At 37.6% G+C, this 23,385-nt stretch overlaps 1 protein-coding gene across 1 annotated transcript; it reads left to right on the top strand.

The window, feature by feature from the left end:
* Positions 1-21,080: 21,080 nt before the first annotated feature.
* On the top strand, positions 21,081-21,797 carry LOC124542680. The gene has a single exon (XM_047120605.1). It carries the CDS (start codon positions 21,096-21,098, stop codon positions 21,795-21,797), a length of 702 nt encoding a protein of 233 aa, XP_046976561.1. The 5' UTR covers positions 21,081-21,095.
* Positions 21,798-23,385: the final 1,588 nt, after the last annotated feature.

Below are 23,385 nucleotides of genomic sequence, written 5' to 3'. Positions count from 1 at the left end.
AGGAGAAGGATCAGGCGTCATGACCATCCACGAATCTCAGGGACAGACCTACGGCGACGTTATCATAGTCCAGTCGAAAAATGTGAGGCTCCGTATTCACGAAAGTGTTCCTCACGCAGTTGTGGCAATTACTAGACACACTAACACCTGTGTCTACTACACGGACGATGGTGACGACGCTATCGGCAGATTCATCGGCCGAGCGGCGGGTGCTTCAGAAAGGACCATCCTAGAGCACAGCCTCAAGACATCTATATATAAACGCGACATCAGAGTCGCCGAGGCCGTGCTCTCTCTGATCAAAGGCGGACCAGGACCCGCTGGATTGTAGTAATTCGAATACATATACTGCTATATATTTTTATTTTATTTATTATAGTCTATATATTATTTATTATAGTTTATATATTATTTATTATACATCAGTATATATTATTTAATAATTAAAAAAAAAAAAATCAGTGTGGGCCACGTCTCCCAAGAAGACGACAAAAATGATTTCCAGCGAAGATCTGCTGATGTTTAGTATAAATATAAAACGCCAAAATGTAATTGAATATAAAATTTAAAAAAAGGCACGGGCATCTGCGAGCCTGTGGATGTTGTATTTTAATAAAATAAATTTTTATAAATAAAAAAAAACCGCCTTCAAAAATGAACTAAAAAGAAAAAAATAATCAGTTACATCCATATCCAATTTACGATTTTTTAATCACCTCTCAAAGTCGGTGTCAACATTGCTATATATGCATATAGGTGCATAATACATACATACAAAAACTAAATCTATTTATTGTATAGATGACACCATTAGACAAACCTTACTATCGATACAAATTAAATGATTTCAATATAGGAATTTATTTACTTTGTTGGCACCGCCTTCAAAAGGTGATTAAAAAATCGTAAATTGGATATGGATGTAACTGATTATTTTTTTCTTTATAGGTAATTTTTGAAGGCGGTTTTTTTTTATTTATAAAAATTTATTTACTGCTTTTCAGTGTTGTTTTTTTATTTATAATTACAATTGGTAGTGTTTGTCATTCACTTTAATGCCGTTAATCATTGAGGAGTTCTCCTGGTAGTCCACCATTAGCTAGACTTCATCATAGGCATGTTTACTAACATCAATTGCTTGACGACTATCTTAAAGAAATAGAACTAAGCCCGTAAAATAGTTACTTACTAATAGGTTCTGATTACTAGTTGTGGTCTTCATCATCAGTTCCACTTCATCAAATGTCACTTTTCGTGAGCATATGACCAAGGCACTTTGAATAAAACCGAAATCACTATAGGTGTGCCTATAAAATTTGAGGAGTTCCCTCGATTTCTCCAGGATCCCATCATCAGATCCTGATCTCCTGACAATGGGACCACCTGTAAAACATGCCCTTTCAAACAAAAAAAGAATTGTCAAAATCGGCCCAGCCATCTTCGAATAATTCGGTAACATACATAAAAAATAAAGAAAAAAAAAGGCCCCGACGAATTGAGAACCTCCTCCTTTTTTTGAAGTCGGTTAAAAAAAAAAAAAACATCTGTACGAAAAGAGTTGCGTCCATATCAATAAAATCAGAAGTTGTCACAACAAACGTGACAGCTGACAAGTTAATAACAAATTTCGCATCAAATATCAAAATACTTTTGTTACAAAATTAAAATAAAGGACATTGCGGGTGTATTAAAAATAAAAAGAATTGTGAAATAATAAGTGAACATATACCTTGTTATGTGTACAGATTTAGTAAAATGACAGTGTGTAATATGACGATAGGAATAACTGCAAACTTTTATTAACTACAATGAAATGCAATTAAAACAAAAGTCTGTGTTACTTCAATTAAGCAAGAATCTACACCATGGGATAAAAGAATCACTATACAGAATTATACATATTACGGTTTTTTAAAGTTCTTTCTCGTGACTGGTCGAACACTAGTGCTAGTCATGGGCCTTGGACTAATTACTTTGGGCTTATCAACACTGGGTACTTTATTAGCGGGTGATACTGAGGGGGTTGAGCATGGAAACTGTATAATAAGCTCCTCGAGACCATCCGGAGTAATAACTTTTTTGCGGTCACCGTTTGGCAACTTAATAAGTATGTTGCCATTTTGTGTCCACGCATTTCTGACACCAAAGTGCTTCCGGGCCTTCACAAATAATGATTGGCGTGTCCTGGTCAAGAATTCACTTAAGACCACCGCTGATGTCTTGAGTTTCTTTTTATTACTCCAGATAAGTCGCTTCATACTCATGTCATTGAAGCGAACCAATATTGGACGAGGACGGTTGTTAGTATGAACACCAAGTCTCTGGCAGTGCTGAATTGTTGATGCCTGTACATTAGGCAGGCCCATCAAGACATGAATAGTACTGAGCACTGTGGATATTAGATTCTCACCTTGGGCTTCATCTATCCCTCCAAATAAAAGAACATTTTTCCGGGATTGGCTGTCAACTTCGTCTATTTGTGCTGCCAGGTTGGTCGTCAGGGACTTCAGAAGGCTCAGAACATTCCAAACAGAGGATTTAAAGTCTTTGAACTCGGTTGCAAGCTTCTCAATACTTGTTTTTGAAGAGTCACTAGTGTTAGATTTTAACTGCTTTTCAAATTCTGTCATACGTGGACTTAGAGACTCACCAATACTTCTGTGCATTTCTAAAATGTCTTCTAACTAAGTCATAGTGTTTTTTTTTTGTGATTCCTTCAAGAAATGCCAAATTCAAAATTATTTTGTGTCAGCTATAAGAAGAGCCAGCAGGTAAGTGCAGGTGTTAGCTCATATATTCACATAGGAGCCACAATTCTTATCACAATTGTAGGTAAACACTTGATTTTACTTTAAATAAATACTTTGAACTAGAAAAACTGGTTTTATTCAATTAATAATTTATTATTATATAGGATTTAATGATCCGGAGTCAATTAATTCGTTCTTTCTAAATATTCCCGGGTCACAAAATGCACCATTATCTGCCATTTCATATTTTGATTTACATTAATTTAATGATGACTTGAATTTTAAATTAAAGCTGGTAAGCGAAGAAATGGTCTTGAAGGAGCTGCATAGTTTAAAGTCAAATGCCATAGGGAGGGACGGCATATCTCTGGATATGATATTACTGTCTCTTCCCTATACACTCAGAATTATAACGTGCATAATAAATAAATCCATAATGACTCATATATTTCCTGACATGTGGAAAGAGTCAGTAATTCGACCCATCCCCAAAAATAATAACCCTGTTAGCTTAAAAGATCTTCGACCTATAAGCATTCTAACATGACACTCTAAGGTTCTTGAAAAGTAGTATGTCGTCGATTAACAGAATATCTAGAATTAAATCGAATACTACCTGAAGAGCAGTCTGGGCTTCGAAAAGGTCGCAGCACAACTATCGCTCTGGCCTGTGTTGTTGACGAAATACTTACAGCTCAGGACAAAGGAAAAGGCACTATTCTCGTAATGCTAGATTACTCCCGCGCATTTGACTGTATTAATATTCCTCTGCTATTGTCCAAGTTAAAATATTATGGTTTTGATCATACATCTCTAAATTGGTTTTCTAGTTACCTTAAGGATAGAAAACAGAGAGTTGAATTGAAGTGTGAAGATGGGAGGCCTTTAATCTCAGGCTTTTCCTCAGTTAAAAGAGGAGTGCCACAAGGCTCAATTCTAGGCCCACTTCTTTTTATATTATACAGCTCGGACATTACGAAGTGTATTAAACATTGCACTTATCATATATATGCCGATGATATTCAGCTGTATATTTCCTTTAAACCTTCAGAGAAAGAAAACGCGCTAGAAAAGCCTAATGAAGATCTTAGTAATATATCAAGCTGGTCTGAGTCCAATACATTAGTGCTGAATCCAAATAAAACTAAATATATATTACTAATACTAATATATGTATATATTACTGGGTACTACTTATATATGTTACTGGGTACTCCTAATCAAATTAAAAAAATATATATTAAAACCCTCAACATACAAATTAAGGGTGAAAATATTCAGAGAGTTTCTGAAGCAAAAAATTTGGGTGTCTTAATGGACGAGAATCTACGCCTTTGAAAACTATTATTCTGAAATTGTCCGCAATTGCTATTACCGTTTAAAGATTCTGTATCGTATCCGTAACTCACTGAGTACTGATTTGCGTATTACATTGTGTGAGAGTTTGGTTTTGTCTAAGCTGAATTACGCTGATGCACTTACAGGACCAAGACTACTTGCAAGAACTAAAAACGTAATACAACGTGTTCAAAATGTTTGCGCTCGATATTGTTTTCACATACCCCCTCGCACTCACGTCACGCCATTTTTGAATAATTCTGGTTGTTTAAAGATGGAAATCCGTAGAAAATTACATTTAGCAACACTTCTATTTGGCATAATAAAAAATAAAGTAATAATAATACCCTTGTGTTAGCATATTTATTTTAATATGATCATATTTTACTGTTTTAATGTATTAAAGTATTATCAGCATAAATAATTCGATTGAAATAGTTGTTACAATTTGCGTTGATTGTCAACATCCGGTTTTGACTAAATTGTTTTTTAAAATGGATCGAAAACGGATGTTGCTACAGTCGAAGGAGGGGCGTGTAAACATTAAATACTAGGAGTAAGCCTAGAAATGGTCATTCTTACTTTAATCGTCGAATTGGAAGGATCGTAAAACCCCTTCAGGAGAGATAAAGTATTGATTGTGAGGAGAGTTTTTGTATTATTCCAACATTTCAGAAGTGGGGATTGAACAAGATTACTTTATTTCGAATTCGGCCGTAAAGCCTGCTTACGTAAGTATCGCTTAATAAGTGTTTATTTTTATTTTATTTTATGATTAATTGGGTTTCTTTTTGCATATATTTAAATTTATGATTTTTTTTTTGCATTTTGTTGGTTTTTTTTTGTGTTTGAAGTTTAAAATACTTTAAAATATAGTTGTAATATATCAATATATTTAAATTAGGTGAAATTTTCTTTACGAATATCTTTAAAATATTATAAATACATATGTTATTTATAAGCTAACGTAATGTGTAAAATTGTATTTTGTTCAAGATTGATGCACCTTTAAAGACTCAATATACTTTATTCTTTTAATTTAATAACTTCAAAATTTAATTACTTATTTTTTTTTGATCGAAACTAAAATATAAGTATTTTAAGCCTCAGATGGAGACCAAATTATTGCAAGGGAATGATGTTGACATACCAAGACGTTCGATGAGCATATGTGAAAGGAGACGTTCACGGAGAAAAAGCTACGTTTTCCTTATGGACGAAAACAAAAAGAATAACAAAAGTTCACGTCCAAGGAAGAAAAATAGTCGACAAAACTGCGAAAAATACCAGACGTTACCAAAATATCGTTACCACAGATCTCGTGGCTTGAGCGGTGAGCATGAGCAACGCCCAAGCTATTTAGTTAAACGTAGTCCTCCGGGCGGGGAGCATGAGCAACGCCCGAACGACTTTGTCGGACATAGTCCCTCAGGCGGGGAGCATGAGCAACGCCTGAGGTACTTGGTTGAACGTGGTCCATCAGACGTAGAGCATGAGCAACGTCTGAGAGATCGCCAATATAGACAATCCCCCAGACGTGGTATTGAACGCGGGCACAGTTCTCGCATCTAATCTGAGAGATTTATGACGAGGGAGCGAGAAGATGAACTATGTACAACATCGTTTTTTTTTTCTAGGCTTAATGACACCGATGACACGAGTCTTGCGAAAAATATAAGATTAAAAAAAAAAAAAACGATCTAGATCACGACATAATTCGCGTCGCTTGCATCGGAACTGGGAGAATTCTGATAGTGACAATCATTCTTACAAACATTCGACCAAACAAAGCAGAAGTAAAAACAATCGAAGGCAATCTAAAGGTATTGAAGATAATAGCAGTTCTGCCTCACGTATTTTGGAACAATTTATTGAAGCTCTGAAAGAGTATGAGAATGAGGTTCATAAAGGCAACGGAAGTTTATTGATTCATCTCTTCCAACTTATCTTCCAAAAAAAGGATAAAATAGAATTCTAGAAGTATACACTAATGACTCGTGCATTACCCGTGAAAGGTCTCAACAATGTATGTAACTTATCAATGGTTATGAACGACTATGGCAATGCAATGATAACTACAAGCCGAGCAGCACAATTGAAAACTTTATTAGAAGAATTTAGTGATCGTTTTTCGACAGGACTCAAAGACTTAGGACTTACCACAGTAACTGAAATGCAAATTAAATTGAAAGACTGTGATCCAGTCGTATATCGTCCTTATCGGCTGCCACATACAGAGCGAACCCAAGTTCAGGGCATGATACAAGAAATGCTAGATTGCTGATGCACTATATGCTAGCCCAATTGTTTTGGTGGAAAAGAGGAGTGGGAAAAAAAAGACTATGTGTTGATTACAGAGCCTTGAACCGGAAAACAGTGAAAGATCAGTATCCAATGCAGCGTGTCGAAGATCAACTGGATCTCCTTGCCGGTCATATGTTTTTTACATCATTGGATCTCGCATCTGGATACTACCCAATACCAATATCTGAGGAATCTTAACCGAAAACATCTTTTGTAACACCCGATGAACAATTCGAATATTTACGAATGCCGTTTGGACTAGTTAATGCGCTATCTGTGTTTCAGCGCACGATAAATAAAGTGTTAGCGGATGCAGAAGTAAAGTTAGCCATGATCTACATGGACGATATCCTTATTCCAGCTCACAACTTCGAAGAAGGAATGTCACCCCTACGATAATTTCAAAATCAAAATCTCAGAAAATGTAATTTCTTTTACAAAAAAAATTGACTTTTTAGGCTTCAAGGTGGGAAGTGATGGCATTCGACCCGGTAGTGCAAAAACAGAAGCAGTAGCAAAAATTTGTACCCCCGAAAGGTCAACACGAGGTACGTCAATTTATGGGCCTTGCTAGTTTCTTCAGACGTTTTTGAGTGGACCTCAGAACAAGTAACATCATTTGAAACTCTCAAAAAGGCGCTTATTAACAGGCCAGTTATTGCCATTTATGATCCACACGCTGAGACCGAACTTCATACTGATGCATGCAAGAATGGCGTAGCCGGTTTTCTGTAACAAAAGGACAAAGAAGGTTTATTACGTCCAGTTTCTTATTTCAGCCGTAAAACAACTATAGATGAGCAAAAATTACACTCATTTGAAGTAGAGACTCTTGCTGATCGAAAACGGATGTTGCTACAGTCGAAGGAGGGGCGTGTAAACATTAAATACTAGGAGTAAGCTTAGAAATGGTCATTCTTACTTTAATCGTCGAATTGGAAGGATCGTAAAACCCCTTCAGGAGAGATAAAGTATTGATTGTGAGGAGAGTTTTTGTATTATTCCAACACTTGTACCTTTACAAAAAACTGCGATAGGAGAGAGACGAAAATACCTGGGCGACCACATACTTTTTTTTTTCTCGCTGGAAATACGCTTTACGCGCTTCCCCCACGTGATGGAAAGTGGGGGGGTGTGTGGGACTCCCCGGTTTCCTGGACGCCGAGTGCGCCCAGGTCCACCGGGTTTACCCACTAAAAAACCAGCGGTACCCTCTCCGTCTTTCGGCGGGCGCCACGGGATCGCTTACGCATGCTACCGTGACGCCCTGACGGTCGGCCCGCCTGCGGGCCTCCAATACCTAAAGGGGGTTCCCAGGGTACTGAGATCCCCCTGGTCCCTGCGGCGCTTATGGAGGCGGGGGGAGAAGGTGCGCGTAGCGCCTTTTCCTCCTCCCCGGTCGTCTACGGCGGAGCGGGTCTGCAGCGGCGTCCTCTTCCCGCTCCCGCTCCGCGGCTTCCTTCTGCGACATCACGTTTTCGCAGAAGGAGCGCATCTCCAACCAACACGTCTCGCTGCCGAGCATTTCGTTGATGATGTTCGACAGCGAGAGGTCTCCGCCCATAGACGCCGCCAAGGAGTGCCTCTGGGGCCCCCACGCGGCACACTCACTCAGGGTGTGGTGCGCCGTGTCGACTGGCGCACCACACTCGTGGCAGGAGGGTGACGCCTCCCGCCGCGCTATTCTGTGCAGGTACTTACCGAAGCATCCGTTCCCGGTGAGCACCTGCGTCATCCGGAAGGTGAGCGTGCCCTTCTTCCTCGAGACCCAGCGACTCAAGTGGGGACGGATTGCCTCCACTGTTGCCAGGCCCGCCGTGGGTGACCCCAGGTCCTCCTGCCATCGGGCGATCAGGGTCTGCTGGGCTAGAGCCCGATCTCCGCCGACCCTGGACGGTCGCCGCGGTTCCTCGCCTCGACCCGGAACCGTCAACCGATACACCTCCGCGAGCACCTCCGCCTGGAGCTCCCAGGGCGGATCACCCGCGAGAAGTGTCGCCGCAGTCCACGACACCGTACGGTACCCTCTGATGCCTCTCACCGCTATGACCCTCTGCGGCTTCCGCAGCAGGGCCCGATCGTCAGCGGTAAGGGCGTCGACCCAGATCGGGTCACCGTACAGCGCCATCGACCTCACTACACCGGTGTACAGACGCCGGCATAGCGATCCCGGCCCACCTACATTCGGAAGGAGGCGGCCAAGAGCGGCGGCGGCGTTGATGAGCCTCGGGCCGAGATGCACAAATTGCTGCCCGAAGCTGAGGCCCAGATACTTTATATGGGCCTGCACCTTAATCACCGTGCCCCAGACGGTGATACTCGCCCCTCGTGGGGGTCCCCTCCGTGGACCGTGAAATAGGAGGGCCTCCGTTTTGGTAGCACAACACCCCCATCCCGGGAAGGACGGGAGCTACCGACGTTCTACATGATTGGAAGAACCGACCGCTGTGGAACGCCGCAGACCACCCGACGCCGGACCAACCTCCCGTCGACCCCCGCCCAGAGGACCTCCCTGTCCTGGAGGTACGCCTCCAGCAGCCTCCTCAGATAGGTCGGCACCCCGTGGTATCGGAGTGCTTCCCGTATCGTCTCGAAAGGGAGACTGTTGAAGGCGTTCGTCACGTCAAGTGACACCGCCAGGACTTCCTGCCCCGGGCCACCGCTTCCGTCGTCCGAACCTTCAGGGCGTCCGGAGCGTCGACCGTCGACCGGCCCGCCCTGAACCCGAACTGAGCCTCTGAAAGGCCCGGACCGACGTCCTCGAGGTGCTAAACGAGACGGGCTACGAGAATCTTCTCGAAGAGTTTGCCGGTCTCGTTCAGCAGCACTATTTGCCTGTATGCCGAAGGGGAATCCAGCGGCCGACCTTCCTTCGGCAACAGGACCAACTTTCCTTCCTTCCAAGGCTTCGGAAACTGCCCGCTGCACAGACATACGTCGAACAGCTCCCGAAGCCTTGCACCTAGGAATTCCAGGGCGCCGCACAGAACACGCCCTGGAACCCGTCCGGGCCCGGCGCCGTGTTTTTGGCCCTCAGACGACTGAGGGCCATCTCCATCTTCCGCTCCGTGATTAGTGGTGGAGCCACTGCGTCTTCGATCACGGAGCGGGGTGCCATCTGCGGAGGGACATGCTCACCTGGTTGGGGAAAGAGTTCCCCGACCAGGCGCAGGAGGAGTTCTGGTGACATCGTCTCGGTGACGGGGGCGCCTTGAGTGCGGAATCTCCCGCGTACACCTCGGTACGGGCGCCCCCACGGGTCTCGATTAAGACCCCCCAGAAGCTCCTCCCTGGCCTTCTCCTTGGCCTTGCTTATCGCCAGCTGCAGCTCTTTTTTCAGCTGGCGATATATGTCAAGTTTTGTTAATATTTACTATTTTATTTTATTTTTTTAAATCGTGTTTGCCTACTGTTGAAAAAGATTATAGATAAAAATCCTTAAAAATTTCACTGCTCAGGGAACTCTTAAGACATATAATGGAAGATAATGGTGAGAATAGTAAATTCTTGAGCAAACAATCTTTTATTGATTCTCTGACCAGATCTGATCTATTTACCTACGCAGTGTATATTTTGATCATAAATATTTAATAAAAAAAACAATATTTTGTTTAAAACAGCAGCTCTTTTTCAAGTATTTTTCTATTTATCAACATATAATAAAGTTTGCTATTTAGTGCTGAGTGATCGAGAGGAAGGCCCTAATGATAGAGGTAGTGGGTCCGAAAAAAGGGGTGGTGGTAGCTCCGGAAACGAAGAAGAATCAGATGAAGAGGAGCAACACTTTGATATTTCACTCGCCGCCTCACATTCAGTATGTATCAGTTATGTTAAAGTCAGTCCAAAACAAATTTAACTTAATATAGTAATAAAATTTAAGCTTAACTAGATGTATACTTTAATACTTTATTGCACACACAATGAAAGGACATACAAATAAAGAGAACAATTACAACAAAGAAAAGAAAATAAGAGCGTGCAAAGGCGGTCTTATTGCTAAAGCAATCTCTAACAGACAACCTTTGGTGAAAGGATTTGCAGAAGCAGAAGCAGGATAGTGCAAAAAATAAAAATATAATAATATTCATGATAAACGAAAATAATGACTTATAATATCCATACTAATATAAAATATATATAACCTACATACGTTACATATAAATATATGTATATGTATATACTTACATATATAGATACGTAAAAAATAAATATAAATACACACATATAACATTTTTATATATAATACATATTCAATAAACGTACATACATTACTTATTGTAAGGAAAGATAGTGAGTTTTCACACGACGTTTAAATATATAAATAGAATTAGAGCGACGGATTTCCGGGGGAAGCATATTCCATAGCTTCACAGCTTTAACAGTAAAAGATTCACTGTAAAAGCGAGTATGAGCTGTTGGCATCTTTAAGCGATTGTCACTTCGTGACCGCAGATCAAGATGACAATCAGAGTCAGTGCCTAAAAAAGAGAAACGAGTTTTTAAGTAATTAGGAGATAGAGGATTATAAAGGATAGAATAGAGAAGGGAGAGTATATGCAAGTTGCGGCGATGTCTAATTGTAAGCCACTTCAGTTGGTTACGGTATTCGCTGACGTGATCGAATTTACGTAGCGCAAAAATAAATTTGATACAGACGTTTTGTAATCGTTCAAGCTTGTTTAGCTGTTCTTCTGTTAGGTCTGTATAACTACAGTCAGCGTAGTCCAGTATTGGGAGCAGTAGTGATTGAGCCAGGCAAATTTTTGTTTTAACCGGTAATAGGTGCTTCAGACGTTTGAAAGAGCTAATAGTGGCAAAAATCTTTCTACTTACTTCTGCAACTTGCACGGACCAGGAGAGGTTAGTATCTATAAGGAGACCAAGGTTTTTTACATGGGAACAGAGGGTTAAGGAAACATTGTCGTAAAGAATAGCGGGTAATTTGCTATAATTAAGTTTGGAGAGTTGTAAGGTGCTACCAATTATAATGGCTTGGGACTTGGCAGGATTAACATAGAGTCCATACGCCTTGCACCAATTGCAGATGTTAAGCAGGTCCTGATTGAGTCTTGCGATGGCATCATCAATATCGTGTGCTGTACAAGTAACATAGACCTGCAGATCGTCGGCATAGAGATGGAAAGACGATGAAAGGATTTTTGGAATGGTATTAATGAAAATAGAAAACAGGAGAGGTGAAAGGACACTACCTTGCGGTACACCAGCTGTGAGAGGGAGATAGGAAGAAGAGAGGCTGTTAATGTGTACACTTTACCGACGACCAAACAAGTAACTACGAAACCAGTCAGTTACGTCCGTAGCAACATTGATGGACTGGAGGACAGCCAACAGGAGCTCGAAATCAACCGCATTGAATGCATTGCTAAAGTCCAGCAATGTAAGGATGCTCAACTGCTTGTTGTCCATATTGGAACGTAAGTCATCACATACTTTTACCAGAGCGGTAACTGTGCTGTGGCCCATACGAAAGCCAGATTGATATTCGGAGAGGATGTTGTACATTAAAACGTAGTCGTTTAGCTGGCGGTGCACAATACGTTCCAATACTTTCGACAAGAAGGGAAGGATCGATATAGGACGATAATGAGAAAAGGATACTGGATTTTTATTTTTAGGAATTGGAAGGATGTGAGCAACACGCCATGCTCTTGGGAACTGACCGGAAGAGAGGGAGGAGTTAAAGATGTGAGATATGACAGGTAAGATTTCATCAAGAATTAGGAGAAGCATTCTGCGGTTGATTCCGTCACTACCCATTGCGTTAGACCTGATAGCCAGAATATGAGCCCTAATATCACTTAGCGCCATTGGTGAAAACTGGAAAGGAGGGTTGTTAGGAGTAGGTAGAGAGCGAAGAATACTAAGCGTTTTTATTTTTTCCTTGATATCCATAGGGACAGTAGTAGCAAAAAATCCGTTCAGAGCATTGAGATCAAGGTTTGGATTGACAGGGCAAGCTTGGCGTCCGATACCGAGCGACTGTAGAAATTTCCATGTCTGAGAAGAATTACTGTTCTTAATTGTACTGTGAATGTAACGTCGTTGAGCATCTCGACAAACCCTGCTTCAACGGTTACGCAAGCGCTTGTATTTAATTTATATATATTATATTTAATTAAATTTTCAGTGCTGGGGTTATGTTTATATTTAAATTTGGCTCTATTACGCTTAGTCATTAACGTTCTAATTTCACTGGTTAACCAAGGAGCAGGAAGATTTTTCAATTTGATGGGACGTAAAGGAGCGTATTTATCAAAAAGTTGAGTTAGGAGCGGATTAAAGATATCTAACTTGTCATCAGTCGTTTCAGCTCTAAATACAGAATCCCAGTCAATTTGGCTAAGCTCACTCATAAACGCATCATTGTTAAAATCCTTGAAACTGCGACGCATTACCACAGTAGGCCTAATCTTAGGAGGTCGAATTTTATATGATAAATATATTAGATCATGGTAAGAAAAGGTCTCTGCGGGAAATTGTCCATGACATTCTACATGCTCCAAGGATGCAACAATGCTAAGATCCAACTGAGATGGTGAACAGCCGGGAAAATAATGAGTTGCTTTCGAAGGGAGAACGTTAAGATTAGAGCTGCTGACAATATTTAACAAACGCTTTGCACGTGCATCATTTTTAATGAGACATGTGTTAATGTCACCCATAATAATTGAATGTTCTATATTAGCCGTATGAAGCCCCAATAATTGTTCGAAGGAATTAAAGTAATCAATGTGAAGAGACGGACAGTAAAAAACACCTAATAGTAACTTAACACGGCCAAATAGAACTTCAATAAAGATGTGCTCTGCAGATTCAGAATATTGCGGGTCAGACATATCAAGTATTAAATAATAAATAAATATGAGACAACATCACATACATTACTCTGATCCCAATGTAAGTAGCTGAAGCACTTGTGTTATGGAAATCAGAAGTAACGACGGTACCACAAACACCCAGACCCAAGACAACATAGAAAACTAATGGTAATCTACATCGACTCGGCCGGGAATCGAACCCGGGACCTCAGAGTGGCGTACCCATGAAAACCGGTGTACACACCACTCGACCATGGAGGTCGTCGTCATATTGTAAAAGGAATATGGTTTCGGATATAAATTGCCACGCCTCCACCTCCCTTACCCACTCGATCATTTCGAATGAGATGAAAGTTGGGCAAAGAGAAGCAGGAAGAAGGCAAGGAGGGTTTGAGGAAAGTCTCGGAAACAAGGATAGCATGTATGTTGGAGTTGTCAAAAGAGGATAAAAGGTCGGAATAATGAGCAGGGATGCTTTGAGCGTTTATGTGAACTACATTAAAGTTTTTAGGAATAGAAAAGAAGGCATTATCAAGTGACAAGGAGAGAGGAGAATAAGAACTGTGAAAACTATTATCCGTGGAAAAAGCTGTGGTGAAACTATTGCTGTCGTCGTCTGAAAAAATATTACATTCAATATCATCGATACTCATAATTGTATACTATAAAATATGCGAATAAATATATAATAATAAGATATAGTAAAAGACAAAATAAAATACTAACGATAAATGAAAAAAAAAAAAAAATAGTAATAATATGAATACACAAAGTCCTTTCACCCACCAGAATCATGAGAGATATCACTCGAGATAATTGTTAAAATATACATAAAACAGAAGGTTAAGCGAGAAAGACATACGAGCATAATAGACACAATAAGCAAAATAACCATCTAATAATAATAAGTTAAGAGAGTAAGACATACGAGCATATTAAAAACAATATGCAAGCTAACTATCTAATAATAAAAATAAAAATAAAGTAATATCTAATAATAAAGAGAGAAAAGCAGTGGCAGTACTAAAAGCAGTACCAAAAGCACTTACATTTAAAATATACTAAAAGTCTAAAACAAAATAAAACTATTTTAACAAGAAAAATAAATAAATAAAGAATCAAAAATATAACTACCACAACAGGCAGAAAAACAAGTTTCACCTTAGTATACAGAAGCCAAGGAAAAAAAAACAAAAGTGACAAACAAAAGTTTAAAAAAAAAAAAAAAATGTAGATTAAAAAAATAAAAACAATATAATATACAAGACGTAAACAAGTAGATATCCATCAATAATTAAGTGCATTTAATTTTATTGATAGTGTAAAACTGACTTAATACACAGTTATAGTCTATGGTCAGCAGATGTTGTCTGTGACATTAGTCGACTTTGATAATGTCAACTGACATATTATCACGCACAAATCACAATTGTTTATTAAAGACATATATATATAAGATAAGGTGAAGTTAGTAAAATTATGCTACTAATAAAAAGTGAGAAGTGGGTATATAATACAAAAAAAACTACAACGTAATAGTAAAAGCGAAAACAACGTATATGTTACATGCATTTAGGCATATAAAAGGAAAATTATTATTAAGAGAAGCTAGAAACAAAAATTACTTAACCAGCACATACAATTACTTTTTAACTACTCTTTTGGGTCTAATATAAGAAGATTTACCTTCCTTATGCACGGGTATATTAGCAGAGGTTGTTGCACTAGCACCAGTAACGTAGTTTGTTGAAGGAATTTGACCGGATGAAGATGGCAAAGAATTTAACTCGGTTAAAGTAGTAATCCTATTATGAGCACCACCAGAGCCCATAACAATCACATACCCATTCCTTGTCCAGCATTTATCGACACCAAATCGCTGTCGTGCAGCTGTAAAGACGCCGTGCCGATCCTTGGTCAGGAATTCTGACAAAGTTATGCCGGAGTTCTTAAGACCGGTTTTTGCATACCAGATCTTGTTTCTGAGTCCAAGATCGCGAAACTTTATAAGAATAGCCCGAGGCTTGTTAGTTTTAGTCCGCCCCAGACGGTGACAACGGCTAATGCTTTCTGTCTTTAAGTCGGAGATCTTAAGACGTTCCGAGAGAGCTTCAACAACAACTGAGGCAACCTTTTCATTCTTGCTCTCTTGGATGCCATGAACCAAGAGGATTTTTCTTCGAGTCCTCATCTCCAATTCTTCTTGTTTACAAGCCAAAAGTCCGAGTTGAGCTTGAAGACCTTCCAGAGCACTCATTACGAAGGTTCGGAATACATTGAATTGAGCAGCGATGTTGGATGTGGGACTTGAAGCTGGGTTAGCAGAAGCTTGGAGACTCCTTTGAAAATCAGCCATTTTTGTGTCAAAATGTTCTCTTAGTTCACGTATAGTGACTTTAAGTGCGTCCATTATAAATAGTGAATAAAAATATTTTGCTCACTGTGTGTGGATTTTCTTATAAGGAATTAAAGCTGGTAGGTTGAAGGACTTTTAGATCAATTCCATATATATTATATAGTCATAAATTTATTTAAAATTAATAAAAATTGCAAGAGCATAAAATAATGTGTGTTTACTATTTAAGCACCTACCCGCGAAAAAAAAATGTATTTTAACTAACTAACTAACTATGGTATTGTAATTAATGTTCAATGATATTTTGAGACATAATAAAGCTTCTTAAGAAATTCTATTTCCATGCTGTTAGCTCTCGGCGAGTGAACACGTATTGTCTGCAATAGTAACATTTGTTGCTAATGACTTATGTGCGTTTAACATGCAGTACCAGTGCAAGAAATGTAAACTGTTTATTTCAATTAAAAAACAAGATGAGTACTTTCTATGTAAAGGCAAATGTGGAGGTTATTTCCACAAAACAAGATCATGCCTCAAAAATTTAACTAAAATTGTAACGAGTGGAAAGTGCTCGAACTGTCAAAATATTGATGAAGAAAGTATGACAACCCCGTCTCCTTCTTCTGATCCTGTATCACAGCGAAGAAATGAAGAAGACGATTTCCTTAACTTTGATCCAAGCACTGTCACGACAAGTCAATTACTTGTAGGATTAAATAACAAGATGGCGATAATCCTCGAGATTCGCGAAAATACTAAATTTTATGCAGAAAAATACGATGAGTTGCCGCAGATGCATAATGATCTACTCAAATGTTATAAGAAAAGTGAGAAAAAAATAGAAGACCTAACAAATAAATGTAACTTTCTACAGAAAACAAATGAGGCTTTAGAAATGAGAGTGCACAATATTGAACAAGCTGAAAAAAATAAAAATATAGTGGTAGTAGGAGTAGAACGAAAAGCAGATGAAAAACTATCGGATGTTCTAGGTATGATTGCTAATAAACTGGAAGTTAAATCTGACTAAATAGAAGAAGCATGGCGAGTATCTAAAAACAAAAAATCAAAACATAACGAAGATAAAGATGGCTCCCAAATAGTAATTAAATTTAAATCAATTGAAGCTAGGGAAGAATGGTGGGAAAAAAGAAGGAAAACTCGAAATAACACAGATATTTACAGATACACAAACAGAAATAGTACACCGATATTTATAAATGAAGATCTAACAAAATATAACAGAGAACTCTTATGGAATGCCAAACAAAAATTAAAACCGTACTATAAATATGTATGGGTTAAAAATGGTAGAATTTTTTGCAGGAAGAATGAAAAAGGTAAAAAATTTTCAATATTTTCAACATCAGATATAGAGAAGTTATTGATAAAGGAGACAAATGAGCAAAATAATTGAAACTTATAAACAACCAACTGAATAATAAAAAAAAAAATAATAATGATGGCAAATAATATAGATTTTTTGCAACCTATAAATTTGAATAGATACCCCAATTTTGAAAGTTGGACTAAGCAGATAGAAAAAGGAAGTAATCTAACTCTAACCCACATCAACATTAGATCTTTAAAAAAACATCACGTAGAACTATTGATAACATTGAATAACATTAGAGATCCGATTGACATAATTATACTTTCTGAAGTAAACATTACAGAGGATATACTAAGCTACAAACTACAAGGATACGAAATATTCTATAAATTAAGGAAATCTAGAAGAGGAGAAGGTATAATGATTTACTGTAAGAATTAATTAAATTTAAAGAAATTTCGACTACTATAGAAGAATGTGAAAACTTGAGGAAAATACTATGTGGTAAAAATATGTTTACATTATTCTGTATATATAGACCTCCAGATAAAAATGGAATTTCTGAATTGCATTTCTAAATGATATCCAAAAACATCTAACTGGTTTACCAGGAGATCAGCAAATAATCCTTGTTGGAGATATAAATATAGATTTATTTAAGTATAATAATCCTCTAGTTTTATCGTATGAAGATACTCTAAGTAACTGTGGCCTTTCAAGACAGATATATGGAGTGACAAGAGAAGAATTTCGTTTAGAAAAACTATGTAAGTCCTGTATTGACCATATTTATGTTATAACCAATTGTAATATATAGTATTTCATCCATATTGGACTGTAAATTAGCTGATCACTATTTTATTTGTATAGCAAAAGAAACGGAAAAAAATAAAAAAGAACCTACAAATAAAGTAATATACAATAACTCTAAGATAATAACTGAACTCAAAAAATATAACTGGAATATTCTTTTAAATATTATGTGTCTTTCTTTTACTTACTTTTTTATTATGTGTCCCTTGTTGCTGTATACAAAAATTTATGAAATATTTAACTCCATATATAAATTGAATTCTAAAATTGTAAATTACGTTGATAAGACCAGCCGAGAAAATCATCCTTGGATTACTAATAATCTTAAAAACATGATAAGAAGAAGGGATAATCTGTTTAGACGTTGGAAAAATAATCCAAATAGTGTTTATAGATTGGAATATACAAAACGGCGGAATAAGACTAATAAGGCTATTAATGCAGCACAAAATAATTATAAGAAACAATTAATAACTAATGCAGGGTCAGATACTCGTAAAATATGGGAGTATGTAAACGTGTGGTTAGGAAAAGAAAAATCTTCAATTGATGAAGTAATACTAACGCAACTACTAAGCACTTAAGTGAAAAATTTTGTATTTCTTTTGCAGACGAAATTGATATTATTAAGCATCAGTGTAATATTTCTTTCTTAAATCGAGACTCCTACGTTAAAAATTTCCTTCAGTCTATAAGATTTATTCCAGTAAAAGCTATTGAAATAAATAAAATAATTTCTAATTTAAGTATAAATAAGTCTCCAGGTATAGATAATATTCGCATAAGTGACCTTAAAATAATAAAAGAATCCATTTCTCCAGTAATAGCACACTCGATAAATATATCGATAAAAAATAAGTAAATACCCAGATATGTTAAAAACATCCATTATTCGACCAATATATAAAAGGGGAGAACACGATAACACAAAAAACTATAGACCCATAGCCATACTATCTTTAATTAACAAAATATTTGAAAAAGTAATTGTTCATCAATTAACAAACTTCTTCACTAAAAATAATGTTATTACAGAAAGTCAATTCGGATTCCAAAAAGGTAAAAGCACGCAACAACTATTAAATTTTTTTTTTCGGGTAGCTGCACAATAAACAACAACTGTTTCTGTAAGCTCTATATTTAATATTAAAATTAATTACTAAAAGAAGACATTAATGATTGGAATACTTTAATTTTTAACAATACCTGCCAGCTGAACTCCATTCCAGTTAATACATTGATAAATTACCACAATATACATATATATTTACACCACATATCACTACTGTTACTTGTTTGTTGATAAAAAGTCCACAAGCTATGGAAGCTATCAAAGAATCCATTGAGGAGTTGTCATTGCACTTCAACACTAAAATGGCTGAATATCAGCACAACCTGCAAACTGCCATACCTGCGACTAGCTCTACATCCAATATTGCAGCTCAATTTACCATCTTTCGCAATTTTGTGCTGTCTGCATTAGAAAGCCTTTAACTTCAATTGTCAGTGTTATCTAAGCAGCATGACCTACTTGAGATGCGGAGTAGAAAGAAAATTCTCTTAATCCATGGTATCCCAGAGTCTAAAAGTGAGAATGTTACAGCCGCCGCCGTCAAGATGCTATCTCAGCATATCAAAATGCCTGAATTAGTCCCAGCTGCCACAAGACGTAGTCACCGCATAGGTCGTCCCACAAAGGATAAGCCACGGCCTATAATCATCAAATTTCAGGACTTATCGTTGCGTAACAAAGTCTGGTACGGGAAAGCCAGTCTCAAGAACACAGGTATCACACTTTCCGAGTTCCTGACAAAAAGCCGGCACGAAGCATTTATGGCAGCGAGACAACAATTTGGTGTGTCTAATTGCTGGACCAAAGAGGGTCAGATCTTCATAATTGGTCCTGGTGGTGTTCGACATAGAATAACCTCGACTGCTGAGCTGGGATCTATTTCAAATCAGTTAGAGCCTGATAATCGAGCCGTCGTGGCGACAGCCGGCACCTCAAATCAATCTCCAAACTACAATACAAAAGGTAAAACAGTCCAGTCTCTTCAAACAACCAGACCCAAAAGGAACCTCAGGAATTCTATCCTTCCCTTTCTCTCGAAAGTCCTTGAACGTCTCATCCATACTCAATTAAATTATTTCCTTTCCAAAAATATCCTTCTGAACCCTTTACAATCTGGTTTCCGACCTGGTCACAGTACGACTACTGCTTTGATCAAGGTTTCTGATGATATTAGGCTAGAAATGGATAATCAACAAGTTACGGTGCTGACATTACTAGATTTTAGTAATGCCTTCAACACTGTGGACTTTGATATCCTTCTTGCTATTCTCGGTTCTCTTAACATATCTCCACAAGTAATTGGTTTCATTCTTACCTGCGTGGGCGTCGGCAGCGTGTAGGAGTTAACGGTTATTTCTCCAACTGGTCTCCTATTACTGCTGGCGTGCCGCAGGGTGGCGTGTTATCTCCTCTCTTGTTTTCAATATTTATTAATTCTATCTCCTCTCATATTACATCTCTCTACCACTTGTATGCAGATCTCCAAATATACTCACTGAGTAAAGTTACCGATTTAGCTGAAACTATTCAATCAGTAAATGAAAATTTAGATAAAATTGCTAAATGGTCAAAATCTTTTGGATTGAAAGTAAACCCTACAAAAAGTCAAGTTGTTGTCATCGGAAGTTCCAAATTAATATCACGCATTTCTTTTTCGAACTTACCTACTGTGCGCTTGGATGGTGTTGATTTACCGTTTAGTACCGAATGCAAAAATTTAGGGGTTATTTTTGATCAACATTTATCGTGGCAACCACAGGTGAGTAACATAAGCAGAAAAATGTTTTCAGCTGTAGGGTCGCTCCGAAGGTTGCGTAACTTTCGACCTATTCCCACCAAAAATTTGGTTGCACAGAGCCTCCTATTACCAATTCTCGATTATGCTGACAAGAGGAGCAACTTAACAAGCTTGAGCGCCTTCAAAATCTTTGCATTCGTTTCATATTTGGTCTCCGTAAATATGATCACATTTCCGACTTTCGCAAAAAGCTCAAGTGGCTCCCAATTCGCTATCGCAGGAATACTCATATACTCCATCTACTTTACTCAATACTCTTTCATCCTTCAACTCCGCTCTATTTAAAAGAGAATTTCAAATTTTTAGGTTCAAGTCACAATCGTTGCACAAACAAGTTGCAACGTTTTTAGTGAGCTCTTAAATTTTATTTAATTAAAAATACATTATATATAATACATGTACGTCTAAATAACATTACCTACCAGCTTACAATCTCCTTTACAATAAACAATAAAATAATAAGTTAAATAACAATTAATCACTGCTAAAACCATGGAGTCAATCAAAGATTCACTGTCTGCCATGTCGGAACTCTTTAATACCAAAATGAACGAATTTCAACATGAGTTACAAAAGACATCTTCATCAGTTGCTACACACACACCATCACTTTCAACGGAGTTCACGCAGTTTAGAAGCTTCATTATAACTGCTCTCAGCACTCTTCAGCGTCAGGTAGAATTTCTTGGAAGGGAGTTGGACCGCCAGGAAATGCAAAGAAGGCGCAAAATACTACTTCTTCATGGAGTCCCAGAAGAAAAAGCCGAGAACACCAGTGCTCGTGTTACTAGTCTCGTTGCAGACCATCTGGACTTAACAAACTTCTCAAGCTCCAGCATCAAATCTTCCTATCGGCTTGGTAAGTCTACAGCCAACCGGAATAGGCCAATTGTAGTTAAGTTCTGTGATGTTAGCGTGCGGGATAAGGTGTGGTTTGCCAAGTCAAAATTTAAAGGCACTGGCATAACCCAATCGGAGTTCCTCACGAAGACACGGCACGATGTGTTCCTTTTAGCACGGCAGCGTTTCGGCATTGGAAAGTGTTGGACCCGGGATGGACGGATATTCTTCATAGCCCCAGATGGATCGCGTCACCAAGTTGAATCACTCGCTGAACTCGACGCTGTATCCTCTTCACCTTTAAAATCTCCAGAAGTCAAGGTCCTTAACGTCTCGAAGAATCCAGATAGCTAAGTTGCAGTCTCTCGTCCGAAACGAATTGTTAAAAAGTAGTGATTATAATTTTCAGTTGTACATAGTATCTGCTTACTACTACCATTGGTTTGTTTACTTTAATTTACCTTCCTAATCACTTACTTTCTTTATTGATTGGTGTAGTTATAAATGAGTGTAGTTTAAAATTTGTTACTATTATGTCAGATATCAAATACAGATTGTGCAGACAACTTCTTAATGACAGCTGTCACGATCTGGACTCTAGTGTTTTGTCAATTTTAAATACGTTTGTTTGACTGTTTCTTTATTTTTAAATAATTTATTTATTTTATTTCTTTCTTTTTTTTTCCTCTTTTTGTATTACTTGTTTTTTGTTTTGTAATACATAAATTTACTTTTAATTTTTATTTTATTTATTTATTTTTTTGATAGTGAAATGACTGTAATAATATCTGTTCTGTTTTGTGTTAATATATTGTATTCCAGCTACAATTTTTCCATTGTGAAATTAATTTTGTGTTACTTTTCACTACCAGTTTGTTTTGTGACTTATTCTATTGATAGTTCTTTTTTTTTTTTAATGTTATTTTTAGTTTATTACGCTATAATTTTTGTTTTGTGTAGCCATTAGTACTTGAATGTAAACACACCGTTTCGATCCTTTTTTATGTTATGTCAGTGGTAAGCAGATTATGTATATAATTATGATTTAAAATTATTATTCTTTAGTTTTTAGGTTTTTTAGTTATTACTAATTAGTTTTATCAATTTCTTAATCTTTCAACAGCTGGTGGGTAAGATGGAACTATTATATATTCGCAACTTGTATATTTATAAATTGTTTTTATTACATATATTTATATACTTATTTTATTTTAAGTTATTATAATCTTATTTATTTATTATTATTTAATATATGTGTATAATGTTTGATAATAGCCATGTTCAAGACGACAATGATATTTATCTTTCTCTCTCTTCCGATTTAACCAGTAGCGACGACAGCTTTCAAAGTATTCCTTCGCTCAATGAATCCCTATTAAATCTTTTTACAGACGTACCTAAAAACTTTAACATTGTTCATATTAACGCTCAGAGTATTCCTGCTCACTATCCTGACCTTCTCACATCGTTTGATAACATAAACCTCCATGCTATACTTGTTTCTGAATCATGGCTTAAGCCATGTTTGTCTTCTGAGTCATATTCTTTACCGGGTTTCCATTTAATTCGAAATGACCGTGTCAATAGAGCTGGTGGAGGTGTTGCCATGTACCTGCGATCCTACATTCCTTTTAAAATTATCAGCATGTCAGCACCTCAGACTGGTCCTTCCGCGGAACATCTTTTTATTGAGTTAACCTTTTCCCATTGTAAACTTCTACTATGTGTTTTTTATAATCCTTGCCTATCAATCGACTACTTCTCCTCATTAGAATACCTTCTTGAAAAATTTACTCCTCAATTTATATTGAGGAGTAAATTATTACACTATATTGATGGGTGACTTTAATACTTTTCTGATCAAGAATGACTATAGATCCGTGAGACTCAATTCCTTAATATCTTCATCTAACTTGCACATTCTTCCTCTCTCTGCCACACA

Source organism: Vanessa cardui, chromosome W, assembly GCF_905220365.1.
Source record: "Vanessa cardui chromosome W, ilVanCard2.1, whole genome shotgun sequence".
NCBI classification, from domain to species: Eukaryota; Metazoa; Arthropoda; class Insecta; order Lepidoptera; family Nymphalidae; genus Vanessa; species Vanessa cardui.
Note: the sequence above shows the minus strand (reverse complement) of the source record. Positions and strands in the feature narration are given on the sequence as shown.